Below are 13243 nucleotides of genomic sequence, written 5' to 3'. Positions count from 1 at the left end.
GTAGGAAGGAATGCAAGTATCTCTGTATCTAAACCTCAAATCCCAAGTGAGTCTGTACGGTCATCTAGCACAACATCCTATTAAGAGTTAACACAATTTACTCTTAAATAAGAAGGCATTTTGCTTAGTTTATAGTTTTTGCTCTCGCCTGTCCAATCACAGCAGCTGGCAGACACATGAACATTTCGGGAAAAGTGAAGGAAATCACAAGAGTCATATATGAGTCATCTGTCTCCTTCCCTTACATCCACTCAGGCATCGACTCCTGTTCTTTTTTTTTCTTGCAACATATTTCTTAGTTACCCCAATCATGCCAATATGCTCTGTTGTGCCCCACGAGGTGGGAAGATACCAGTAAGTCATGGTCCTGGACAGGAAGAGTTCACAGCACATTTTTCTAGTGGAGAACTGCAACCATAGATTCCTGTGTAGCTTCACACTCACAGGGTTCCCCTACCCAATCAAGTCTCACTGCTTACTTCCCCTCCTATGTTATTTTCCCCATGCTGTGCCGGACTCAGAGCCTTCAAGGATAAATCAAGCTACTCTGCCTGGATTGACTTTACCAATGCACTCTCCTGCCAAGCCAGGCTCCTTCCTGACCACAAAGGATAACTCTTACCCTCATTTCTGGGTCTCTGCTCCTGCTATTTCCCCTACCCAGAATAAATTCTCCACCTACTCAAATCCCATTCATCCAGAAGATCTAGCTCAAGTTTTATGTCTTCCATAAAACTATTAACCTTCAGTTTTTTCTCTTTTGAATGCCTATAGTACTAGTTGTTTGAACCACACAGCCCAACCACTATAAAGGCAGTCTCCCACATAGTATCATTAGTTTCTTTTTTTTGTTTTGTTTTGTTTTGAGACAGAGTCTTGCTCTGTTGCCCAGGCTGGAGTGCAGTGGCCTGATCTTCACTCACTGCAACCTCTGCCTCCCGGGTTCAGGTGAGTCTTGTGCCTTAGTCTCCTGAGGAGCTGGGATTACAGGCACCCACCACCATGCCCGGCTAATCTTTGTATTTTTAGTAGAGATGGGGTTTTGCCATGTTGGCCAGGCTCATCTCAAACTCCTGGCCTCAGGTGATCCACCCACCTCAGTCTCTCAAAGTGCTAGGATTACAGGCATGAGCTACTGCACCTGGCCTAATATAGTATCATTAGCTTTTTAACAAGTGGCCTGCACATACTTTCGTGGGTCCCAAGCAGTCCTGTTCTGCTACCCTGGGAGGTATCCAGCTCCTCTGCCAGTCAAGGACTCCCATTACTTCTGCTTGGTAGGAGCACTGAGTACAGTGGTTAAGGGCATGGCCTCTGGAATCAGGCTGCCCGGGTTGGAAACCTAGCTCTTCCACTTTGCCAGCTACGTGAATTTGGGCAAGGGTCTTGGTCTCAGTGTGCCTCAGCTTCTTCATGTACAAAATGGGACTAATAACAGCACCTACAGGTTAGGTTTTTGTTAAAGATTAAATGATAAAGCACAAATAAAGCACTTAGAAAACTGCCGAGCATAAACACTATATACATGCTAGTTTTAATTACGACATGCCACAATGTGGGCCATTGAGTGGGACCAATTAAACTAAGCTAGTAATCTAATCACTTTTATAAACACTCTGAAGATTAGAGCTGGAGGAACTCTTAGAATTTACAGAGTTCAACCTCATTTCCCAGATGAGAAAACTAACTGCAGCACAAAAGAGGAAATGACCAGCCCAGAGCTCCACAGCTGGTAAATATCAGAACTACTAAAACTCAAGTCTCCTCATTGAAGACATCTAATTTTTTTCCACCATACCTCAATGCAATTCGATCAATACTTTTAATGGTGAAAGAAGTTTCTGCATTCTAAATAAGCAAGATAAAAACAAACCATTGTGACAAAACTGATGAAGTTGGGAGTTGCCAGTATTGTCTAGATGGCCAGCTGTTGTTTCAGGTGTGTGTGGGAGTGAATCTGTAGGAGGGAGGGTGCTGGAGTGGCGCTGTGAAAATCAGGAGACGCGGCCAGGTGAGGTGGCTCACACCTGTAATCCCAGCACTTTGGGAGGCCTAGGCACGCAGATCACAAGGTCAAGAGATCAAGACCACCCTGGCCAACATGGTGAAACTCCGTTTCTACTAAAAAATACAAAAAGTTAGCCAGGCATGGTGGCAGGCCCCTGTAGTTTCAGCTACTTGGTAGGCTGAAGCAGGAGAATCCCTTGAACCCAGGAGGCGGAGAGGTTGCAGTGAGCTGAGATGGTGCCACTGCACTCCAGCCTGGCAACAGAGTGAGATTCCATCTCAAAAAGAAAATCAGGAGACTAATGAGATGGGTAGCTTTAGACAAATTTCTTCCCTTCTGTGGACTGCAATGTCCCCATATGATTATGGAAATCAGGTGTCCCCAGATGAACTAGAGGCCCTTTTGGGGCAAGAATTTTGCTATACACTATCAGGTTCTAAGCCAACCTACAGAGCCTGGCTCAGTACTAAATAATACTGATGGACAAGTTTCAACCCTTCCTCAGGTCTCTGCTCAAATGCCACCTTCAGTAACACGTGTTTTCTTCTCGATCCACCCTTTTTACAATGGCAATCCTCTTCCCAGCTTTGTTTTTCTCTACTTTGCACCCTCAGACATATCATATATTTTACTACACACTCCCCACCCCCGCCAATAGTATATTAGTTCCACAGGGCAGGGACCTGATCTGTTTCACTCACTGCTGCATCCTCTGCTCCTAAAACACTGCTTGACACAGAGCAGACTCTATATATTTTGTTGGCTGAATCCACAGAGGGCATCGAGGTTTCCTAATCAACATTTCAACTTGGATTTCAAAGCACATTGTTAAAAAATGCAATAAGCATATAGATGTTTGTGTCAATGTGAATAAAACCCATACAATTTGTGGCTTTCATGGGTCACCAAAAACTTCCGGAAGGCCACTCCTTCCAGGAGCTGCTCCCAATTTTCACAACTGCCGGGCTGATTAACTAGAAGTTACCAAACAGGGTAAGGGATATATAGGAACTCTCTGAACTATCTTTGCAACTTTTCGATAAATCTACAATTATCACAAAATATAAGGTTTATTAAAGAGAGTAGGGCAGCGGAGGGTAGAAGGAGCGCATCTGTCGGGACCCTGTTCTGGGTTCCCCAGAGGATTTCTTGGATGCCAGAGGAGGTCATGATCCTCACGTCCGTTTTCAACAAGGACTGGGGTGTTTAGAGGTTCCCTTCAACTTCCATCCGCAAAAATCACCCTTAGATAGTGAGGATTGGCGCGGCCTCTAGCAAAGAGCCCCGGCGCGTTCTCAGCTTGCCTGGACTTCGGTCGGCGACCCGCCGGCTCTGGCTTATTTCCTCCAGGGATCACAGACGACATTCCGGGCGCTGACCCGCGGCCCTCCGACGCCGTGGGCAAGTTTCCGGACCCGGAACCCGACCCCCACCTACCCCGTCCTGCTCCCCTCTACGGCAGCCTCCTTGGCTCTTCCCGACGGCGCAAGGGAAGTGCGACAAGTTGTCGTCCTCCTACTTCGCCGCCGCCACCTCGGCCGCACCAGGAGTTCGGGAAAACCCCGCCGCTCCCGGGTCCCACCTCGAACCTACCCCAGTACTGGGTCCTGGAGATCCCGCACGGGAAGGGCAGCCCCCAGCGCCCACCCAGCTTCGGCCCTCCACCCAGTGGTGACCTCCCCTTTCTTTCAACCGTGACCCTCACCGCCCTCTGCCCTCCGGCCTCTCCTCGACCCCGGGGACCGCACTCACCGGTGGGCGCGGCGCCCCCACCCCTGCCGACTGCGCAGAGCAGCAGCGCCCACAGCCCGCAGAGCCGCGCCGGCCGCTCCATGCAGCCTCTCGCCTTGGAGCCCGGCTGGGCTGGAGCCTCGGCAGTCCCCGCCTCCTTCGCTCCCTCTCCCACTTCCCGACTCCGCCGCCCTGGAGGCTGGGGGCCGGCGCAGACGGGAAGGGCCGCCCCGCCCACCGGCCTCAGGTAACCTGGGCCGGCGAGCGCGGGCAGAGGAGGCGGGGCGGGGCGCCAGCGGCTATGGCGGCTCCTGCGGTTCCTAAGGCGCGACACCTGGCCCACCCGCAGCTCCCGGGTCCGGTCGCTGACCGAACAGAACTTCCTCGACCAGGTCACCGCCCAGTCCGGACGCTGCCCGGGCCCCCTCCTCTGCGTGCCGGAGCCGGCGTCGCCGCTGCCTGCACACTTGCGTGCCCTGCCGGACACCAGGACAGGGTCACCTGCAGAAAAGAGCCTTGGACTGGGAGTCTGGAGACCTGGCTTCCAGTTCTTGACCTCTGAGCCCTTCTTTGCTAGCGCTGACTCCAGCGTTAGTAATACCAGACCTACTTTTCTGGGTATGCTTGGGGACCCTGGCAACACTGTGCTTTATGAAAAGGACAAAGGGCATGTTTGAAAGCTGGCAATACATCATGTTGATTTTTAAAGGAGCATTCCAAACACGAGGGACAGTACCTTACTTGCGTATTTTAAAGCACACAACTAGCTTTCTACATATTTCTCAAGGGGATGGGAGATGAGTCGAAAGAATACACATTGATGCTTGGGCGCCTATGAGGGTCAGTGAGTCTGGGAGGAAGGAAAATAAGAGTCCTTAGGAGTTTCCTGCTGCTGCTGTCACAAATAACTGCAAATTTAGTGACGTGACTTAACAGTTATGTTACAGTTCTGGACGTCAGAAGTGACACTGACTTATAATCAAGGTGTGGGCAGAGCTGTATTTCTTCGGGAGATTCTAGGAGACAATTTGTGTCTTTGACTTTTCCAACTTCTAGAGGCTGCCCACATTCCTTGGCTTGCTGCAGAACCTCTCAGACCTCTGCTTCCCTTATCGTATCTGACTCTGACCCTCTTGCTTCCCCTTTTCCCTTATAAAGACCCTTGTGATTAGATTATGTTGACTAGATAATTCGTGATAATCTCCCCATCTCAAAATCTGTGATTTGATCATGACTGATAAGTCATTTTTGCAATGTAAGGGAATATATTCACAGGTGTTGGGAATCAGAATGTGGAATCATGGGAAGGGAGCATCATTCTATCACCTTCTCCTAAAAAAGAGTCATATCTATCTAGATGGATGGTGAGACCCATAATGAGGTGTATTTTGGTTTAATTAAGCCAATGCATATAACTGAAAATAGTTACAAAAAGTATAGCAATAAAAATGCTGATAATATACCTAGTCTAGACCCCACCCAGAGGGCACAGGGATGTTTAAGCTATTCAAAACAAAGGTTCCCCTCTTGGAACTAAGAGTAGAACCCTCAAATTCAATAAATATTTATAAAATCGTTCCAGGAACTGTGGAAGGCATCAAAAGCAAGCTCTGCGGACAGAGAGCTGCAATCAGTTTGAGGAATAAGGGGAATAGCAATAAGGGGAAGAGCAAGGAATTGTGGGATACAAAAAGGGTGCCTAATGGGAGAGAAGGAGCAAGGGAAGCTTCCAGGAGGAGGGCCTGCCAGTGCTAAATCTCAGGATGTTGATTCTTGTGGCTAATGATTCAGAATAAATTCCAGAAGCTACACGGTGGCATGTACCTGTAATCCCAGCTACTCTGGAGGCTGAGGTGGAAGGATCACGTGAGCCAGGAGCTAAAAACCAGCCTGTGAACAGAGTGAGACCCTGTTCTCAAATAATAATAATAATAATCCTGGCCTGTATATGTTATTGAACAAAATAATGTTTATGAAAACAGTTTGTAAAGTATCAAAGCCTGTAGAACTGAGAGATATTATCATTATTTCTAAATCCCACACCCCAAATAGGTCAGCCCCTGTGTAACCCAAAGCCTTTCCTCCCCCACCACCACAGACATATACACTTGTTGACATTTGCTATAAACATTATACAATAAGTTTATAAGAACGTTCCCCAAATGGTTATGTCATCTGCCTTTTAAGGAGTCTTCAGTTGAACAGGAGCCCCTGGGGAGTGGCTGAGTGCCATCATGGGCACTGCTTGGCACAGATTGAGCAAGTGCTTAATAAAACAGTAATGGTAGCAAATGATTAGAAAAACAGAGATTGCAACTTGTCATTAGCTTCCAGAAAAGCCTAGAGAATTTGAACATTGTGAGAAAAAAAACCAAAGGGCAGTGTGGAGAGGGGAGACCTGATTTCTTTTCACCAGGATAGTTCCAGTCTGCTGTCCTTAAGACTATATACTTACTTTCCTTTCTTCCCAACCCTAAACATCATGCAACGATTTTTCAAATTTTTGGAAGGGGGTGGAAAGGGCCAGGAATGCTGTTTCCTCAACATAAAACTTTTATTTGTAACCCCCGGGTACTGTGATTCAAAGAGTGTCTTGGATTGAATCAGGCCATATCCCTGGTCTGCAGGAAGAATGAAGATAGATGGAAGGCTTTCCAGGAACTGCAGTAGAAAAGGAGCTCTCAGTATAGCTTTGTGTAAATCAAAATCATGATGAGTCAACATCAAGTTTAACCCTTCGAGCCCTGATAACTTGGGTGTGAGACTACCGGTGGCCTTTCTTTCACTTTGGCCTTGGGCAGCTGGAGTTCTTCACTGCCCTGTGTACCTAGGCCACTCAGGTCAGCTGTTTTGACCTTTGCCCTTCTTTCTAACTAAGGCTTCGTCCTTTTCTGTAACTGGAGTCTGAAAAGGGCATATACAAGAAAATGTCTGGCAGAAAACTAAGATGTTCCTCTTTCCAAAGTCAGGTCTCCTTCCATCCAGTTAGAGACACCCTCCTGAGTCCAAAAGGGACACAGACACCAGCATATTCCAAGGGCTTAGCTAAAAGTGCTGGTCCCTTAGACAAAAATCTCACAAAGGGTCCCCTACCTTGTATTAAGCAAAAACCTCACACCACTGCAATCGAAAGAAAAAGGAGAAGTTGAAAACAGGGAATTTCCCTCCTGATTCTAGATCAATGGTTCCCAACCAGGGGCGATTTTATATCCCAGGGGACATTTGGGAATACGGAGATATATTTTTGGTTGTCATGACTGGAGCAGGGGGCCTGCTTCTGGAATGTAGTGAGTAGAGGTCGGGGATACTGCTGTTAATACAATGCACAGACTGCCCCCGCAACAAAGACTTACTCTACTGAGGGTGACAGCAGTGCCAAAGGTGAGCAATCCTAAACTAGAATACTCTTTGTTGTCTTTTGTATTTGGTCTCCACCCACCCAGTGTCCCCTATGCCTGGCCAAAATTAGAGATGAATGCTAAAAGTACTTACTCTTGACAACTCCCTTTCCTGTGTCTAGTAACCCCAGTTCCCCATCCACTATCTAGCCCTGCAGTCACTTATGAGATGGTGAAAAAATCTCTCAGATCTATTCCTCCCCCCACCACCCAACTTCACCTCTATGCTTCTATTTCAGGCCTTTATCACTGTTCCAGCAACAGTTTTCAAACTGGATCTACCCTTTACAAGGATCTTCCCAATGAGCCAGTCTGTCCATGTCACTCCTCAGCTTAAGCTTAAGTGACACCCCTCCCTTCAAATGCTCCAAAAGGCAGTCCCGACTCCTCTGCCTCTTCAGGATAGATTCCCCACACTTTCCAACTTCACTTCCAGCCAGGCTTCCTGGTCCCAGGTGGCTGACTGGCCACCTTCAGGCTGAATGTCCCTTGTGAGCAATTGTGTTTGGTCCATATCATGTTGGAATTTATTGGGATCTAGATGCCAAAGTTATTTTTAAGTCAGGAGATTTTACGTAAGGCCCCAGATTTCCAGCTTCTTTTGAAGAAATCAAAAGTCCTGGTAATATTTGACCCGTTCCAGCGTGGCAACCCTCAGCAGATGTCAGGTGGGCTGTCACCTTGTTAACAGGGGATGTACTTCCTGTCTGTACAGGCCCTAGGGCTCCCTGGTGCTCCCTGGCCTGCTCAGCATTTCCTCACGACTTGCTTGTCACCTGTGATATTTTCTCACTACAAACCTTTTGTCTTGCTGTTCCCTTTATCTAAAATGCCTTTACATTTCTCAAGTATCACATTGTTTTAGTGGCTTCTCTAACTCCAAAATGAAAAATTCTTTGCTCCCTCCTGTGTGTGTGTGATCATAGCACCAGACATGTTCCTAGGAGGAGCTTAGTGGCAAGAATCTTATTGGAAGGAACAATCTCCAGGGGGCTTGTCTTGTAGCCTTGTGTGTACAGCAAGAGCTCTGTTCTTAGATTCTGAGTGGATTGAGTGGTGGGAGCTTGGAGAGAGGCATCCTCTGGCACCACAGAGAATATGAGGATGAATGGTACATGATTAGTGGCTCATAACTCATTCTTAATGTTTGAGTGTAATTGCATTAAAGGTCCTTGCTCTTCAGCAAGTGGTTTTCTTCTACAGGTTTAGTGGAGTTCACTCAAGGGAGTGTTGCTTGCACAAGAGGCCACTGACAGGACCCTCTGGGCTCTGCCTGAGAGTTGGCACACTTCTGGGTGACTGGGTCAGTGTCCTGAAGCCCATAGACCTGTAGGCTTCCATACTTTACCGGAGGTTTTTTTTTTCAGACTGAGTCTCTCTCTGTTGCCTAGACTGGAGTGCAGTGGTATGATCTCAGCTCACTGTAACCTCTGCCTCCTGGGTTCAATCGATTCTCCTGCCTCAGCCTCCAAAGTAGCTGGGATTACAGGCGTGCACCACCATGCCCAGCTAATTTTTGGATTTTTAGTAGAGCTGGGGATTCGCCATGTTGGCCAGGCTGGTCTCGAACTCCTGACCTTAGGTGATCCACTTGCCTTGGCCTCTTAAAGTGCTGGGATTAAAGATGTGAGCCACTGTGCCCAGCCTACAGCAGTTATTAAATTAACTCTTTAATTCAACAAGGCACTCCCTTTGTCGGGAACTCTCCAGTGCTAAAGTCCTCAAGATGGCTTCCAAGGCCCTACCCTATCTGACCCCATTATCTCTCTAACGTTCTCTCCTACTGCTCTCCTTGGCTCCCTTACTCTCCTCCAGCAACACTGCCTGGCTGTTCCTCGCACAAGGTAAATGCACTACTGCCCAAGGGCCTTTGCCTTGACTATTTTTTTATCTATTTGTTCTCTCCCCTTCAAGATATCCTCATGCCTCACTCCCTGGCTTCTGCCAGATCTCTCACTGAGGCCTGCCCTGGCCACCCCATTGAAAACTGTAAGCCCCGTGGCCACCTCCTCTCTCTTATCCCACTTCCTGGGTCATCTGCTCTCTATACAAGAATATAAGCTCCATCAGGGCAGGAAGTTTTTTCTGATCAGTTCCCAGCTAGATCCCCAGCACTCAAAACTATACGTGGCACAAAATACAGGCTCAATAAATATATTTTAATTGAATACATAAATTATACATTTTTCTAGGTGCTCTGAGGGATACCAACCAGCAAACCAAAGGTTTGCTCTTAGGAAATTTCTGGTCTAAGTTGTAGAAAGGTATAGAGGGCAATTAGAGAAAATACAAAAAGCAAAAACACAAAAATGGTACAAATGCTCATCTGTGGTGCAGATTCAAAGAAAGGTGACACAGGCCTGTGTGGTTGAAATTGCTTTTGAAGGTTTCTTGGAGTAGATGGGAGTTGAACTAGACTTTGAAGGATGACCAGAATGGGAGATGGGGCTTAGGAGGAGGGGAGGGGAGGAGAGGGGAGGGGAGGGGAAAGGAGAGGGGAGGGAGCAGTCAGTTTATGGCTTGACCTCATAAGCAATAAAAAGCCAAGCCAGGCTTTTGCAAACAAGGTGCTGGCATAATATGTGGTGTTTAGCTTTCTAAGATGGATTACCAAGACTTCGCTAATTCTTGTCTGGAGGTAAGAAGGCCCAGGAAAGAGTATTTGAGGTGTTGGCAGCCAGGGACAGGGCCAGCCTCCAGGCAAACTGCTGGCTCCCTCAGTCAGAGCCCAGGTGCCAGGAAGCTGACTCTTCCCTGGGCAAAACTACTTGGGATGCTGCTCTACACAGACGCATGCTCCTGGGGCCTGGAGCCCCTACTCTGTCTTGCTCCCCTTGAAAGCATTCATTATTCCTCTCAGAAGCTCCCTGGCCTCACTTCCTCCAGGCTGCCAAGCCTTGCTCTCTGGAAATGGCCCTGCTCTGCTTTCCAACATGTCAGTCTCTGAAAGAGGAAGAGACCCTGTGTCTTAGCATCCAGGGCCCTTCCTTTGGCTTCTGGCTGCAGTGCTGTCATCACTGCCACTACTACTACCCCGGCATGTCAGCCAGGATGGCCTACGACCTTTTCACTGCACTCTCCCCATTCTGGATCTAAAACTCTGTGTAGGGCCTGTCCCCTGTTCTGGTCCAGGCGGGACAGGTCCAATCCTAGCACACTTTACCAGCCTTTATCAGCCTGTTAGTGCTTCACCAGTCAGCTCCCTGGCATTAGGCCCTCTCTTCGGCCTTAGGGTTCCGCAGTTTAAACATTCACACTTTGGGAGGCTGGGGCAGGCGGATTTGAGCGCAGGAGTTCCAGATCAGCCTGGGCAATGTGGCTAGACTCCATGTCTACAAAAAAATACCAAAAGAAATTAGCCAGGCACTGTGGCATATGCCTGTAGTCTCAGCTACTCTGGAGGCTGAGGCTGGAGGATGGCTTGAGCCCAAGAGGTGATTGTAGTAAGCTGAGATCACGCCACTGCACTCTAGCCTGTGTGACAGTGCAAGACTGTCTCAAAAAAAAAAGCGAGGTGCAGTGGCTCACACCTGTAATCCCAACACTTTGGAAGACCGAAGTGGGTGAATCACGAGGTCAAGAGATCGAGACCATCCTGGCCAACATGGTGAAACCCCATCTCTCCTAAAAATACAAAAATTAGCTGGGCATGTTGGCGCGCACCTGTAGTCTCAGCTACTCGGGAGACTGAGACAGGAGAGGTAGAGGTTGCAGTGAGCCGAGATCGCACCATCGTACTCCAGCCTGGTGACAGAGACTCGGTCTCAAAAAAAAAAAAAAAAAAAAGGATTCAAATGCTCTATTTGTCTGTTAGTCACCTGCACCTTCTTGCCTTTGAAAGGTCTCCACTGTTGTTTGCTTTGAAAGTGTAGGGTAATTAGTACTTTCATTTAAACAAAGAAGCCTCTAGTCCCTCTGGCCCCAGTCCACAACGCCTCTCCGTGGAGGGCGCTCTTTGCATATCTATGACGTTACCCCGGGAATTAATGCTTTCATTTGCATATCCCAATTGCATCCCCAGAGGTCACTCTGCTTATCTGACTATTGGATGGATCCCTATGCAAGCATAGAACTGAGGCCTCATTTGTAGATTGCAAAATACCAGGCTTCTGGAGGAGCAGCAAAACCCACCCTAGTTTAGTCCCTGCATAAAACCATCTCTCCCATAGTTGTTGACCTGGACAGCTTTTTCTGACCCTCAGTCATAGAGCAAGTTGACTGCAATGCGACCTCGTTGGTAGCATCCCTGGTGTTGTGCTGCACCAGTCTTACTGCTTCTCAGCCACAGAAGCAAGGACCACTCATTTACTATTCTGCATTCCCAGTTTCCTGGATGGGACCAATCTTTGCGAGCGTGATGAGATTCTTTTTTTTTGAGACGGAGTTTCGCTCTTGTTACCCAGGCTGGAGTGCAATGGCGCGATCTCGGCTCACCGCAACCTCCGCCCCCTGGGTTCAGGCAATTCTCCTGCCTCAGCCTCCTGAGTAGCTGGGATTACAGGCACACGCCACCGTGCCCAGCTAATTTTTTGTAATTTTTAGTAGAGACGGGGTTTCAACATATTGACCAGGATGGTCTCGATCTGCCGACCTCGTGATCCACCCGCCTCAGCCTCCCAAAGTGCTGGGATTACAGGCTTGAGCCACCGCGCCCTGCGCGTGATGAGATTCTTTACGTCACAGTATATAGTTTGCTTTTATAAGTGTTCCGTGAGTGTTTGAGGAAAATGCATATTCTCCAATTACTGGACCCAGTGTTCTATATGTTCCATTAAGTCAAGTTTGTGGATTTTGTTGGTCAAATCAACATACTTGCTGTTTTTTTGCTCCACTGGACCTGCCAGTTACTGAGAGACAGGTGTTACAGTTCTCACTATGATATTGTGATGATGCATTTGTCAAATTCTTCTTATAATTCTGTTAATTTTTGCTTTACATTTTCAAGGCTATTTCCTCAAATACATGCAAATCTAGAATTGTTATAGCTTCCTCGTGAACCCAACCGCTTATCACTATGAAGTACCTTTCATTAATGAAGCAGTATTCTTTGTCTTAAAGTGTATTTTGATTAATTTATTATAACTTGATTAACTTTCTTTTGGTTAGTATGTACCTGGTACATTTCCCTACATCCCGATTTTCCTTTCGGTACCACTATGTTTAAGTCTGATCTTGGGAACAGCATAAAGTGCAAATTAATTTTTTTCTATCCAATACGTAATTATTGTCTTTTAACTGTAGACTTTAGTTCACTTAGATTTACTTCTTTCTTTTTTCTTAATTTAGTAGAGATGGGGTCTCCCTATGGGGCCCATGCTGGTCTTGAACTCCTGAGCTCAAGAGATCCTCCCACCTTGGTCTCCCAGAATGCTGGGATTACAGGCTTGAGCTACCACGCCCAGCCAAACTTCTAATATATTTATACTTACACTTACCGTCTGATTTTGTGCTTTCTGTTTGTCCCATTTTTCTGTTTCTTTTTATCTTCTCCTTTCTAGAATTCTGTTAAATGTTGTGGACTTTTTTTGGCATTTTTCATGACAAGAGCATGTTTTATCTTTTGTAAACTAGGCATAATGCTATAATAGTGCTACCACAGGGTTTATTGTAAAGATTAAATGAGACGAAAAAACTAACATAAAATGTTTATCCAGTGCCTAGCACATAGTAAGCACTGATAGATGGGAGCTATTATTAGAATTTCTAGTATTCTTTCATCTTTACAGTTCCCTTGTCTCTCGCGGTTCCGCTTCTGTTGTTCTCCTTTCTGCTGACATTGTCCCATTTGTTCTTAGTCCTTTTTCTTTCATTTCTCCTTTATTTGCCACTCAATTTCCTGTTTCCTCTTACCCTTCATCCCCAGGCAAGCTACACACACAAGCTGCAATGATGAAGCCCTTTTGGGGAAGGGAGTCAATGTCAAGGGCTTGGTAGCACAGCAGGGACAGGGTCAGGGAGGACTGCCTTGTCTACTGATCCCCGCTCCACAAGCTGGCAAAGGTACACATAGCCAACGATGGGCGCCACTCCTGGCTGGCCATGGTGAAATTAGATCAGCTGGGATCACCAGCTTCTGTGAATGAGTTTGAAGGCTATAGTTCTCACC

At 47.2% G+C, this 13243-nt stretch overlaps 1 protein-coding gene across 2 annotated transcripts in view; it reads right to left on the bottom strand.

Annotated features, from left to right (window-relative positions):
• IL13RA1 (interleukin 13 receptor subunit alpha 1) overlaps positions 1–3881 on the bottom strand; it is a 68259-nt gene extending 64378 nt beyond the window's left edge. For both annotated transcript variants that reach the window (XM_008989812.5, XM_078362465.1), the window contains exon 1: positions 3761–3881. In XM_008989812.5, the coding sequence (XP_008988060.1) occupies positions 3761–3842 (82 nt within the window). In that variant the 5' untranslated portion in view covers positions 3843–3881. The remainder of the gene's footprint in view (positions 1–3760) is intronic.
• Between the last annotated feature and the right edge of the window lie 9362 nt (positions 3882–13243).

This window comes from Callithrix jacchus, chromosome X (assembly GCF_049354715.1).
Source record: "Callithrix jacchus isolate 240 chromosome X, calJac240_pri, whole genome shotgun sequence".
Lineage (NCBI taxonomy): Eukaryota > Metazoa > Chordata > Mammalia > Primates > Cebidae > Callithrix > Callithrix jacchus.
Note: the sequence above shows the minus strand (reverse complement) of the source record. Positions and strands in the feature narration are given on the sequence as shown.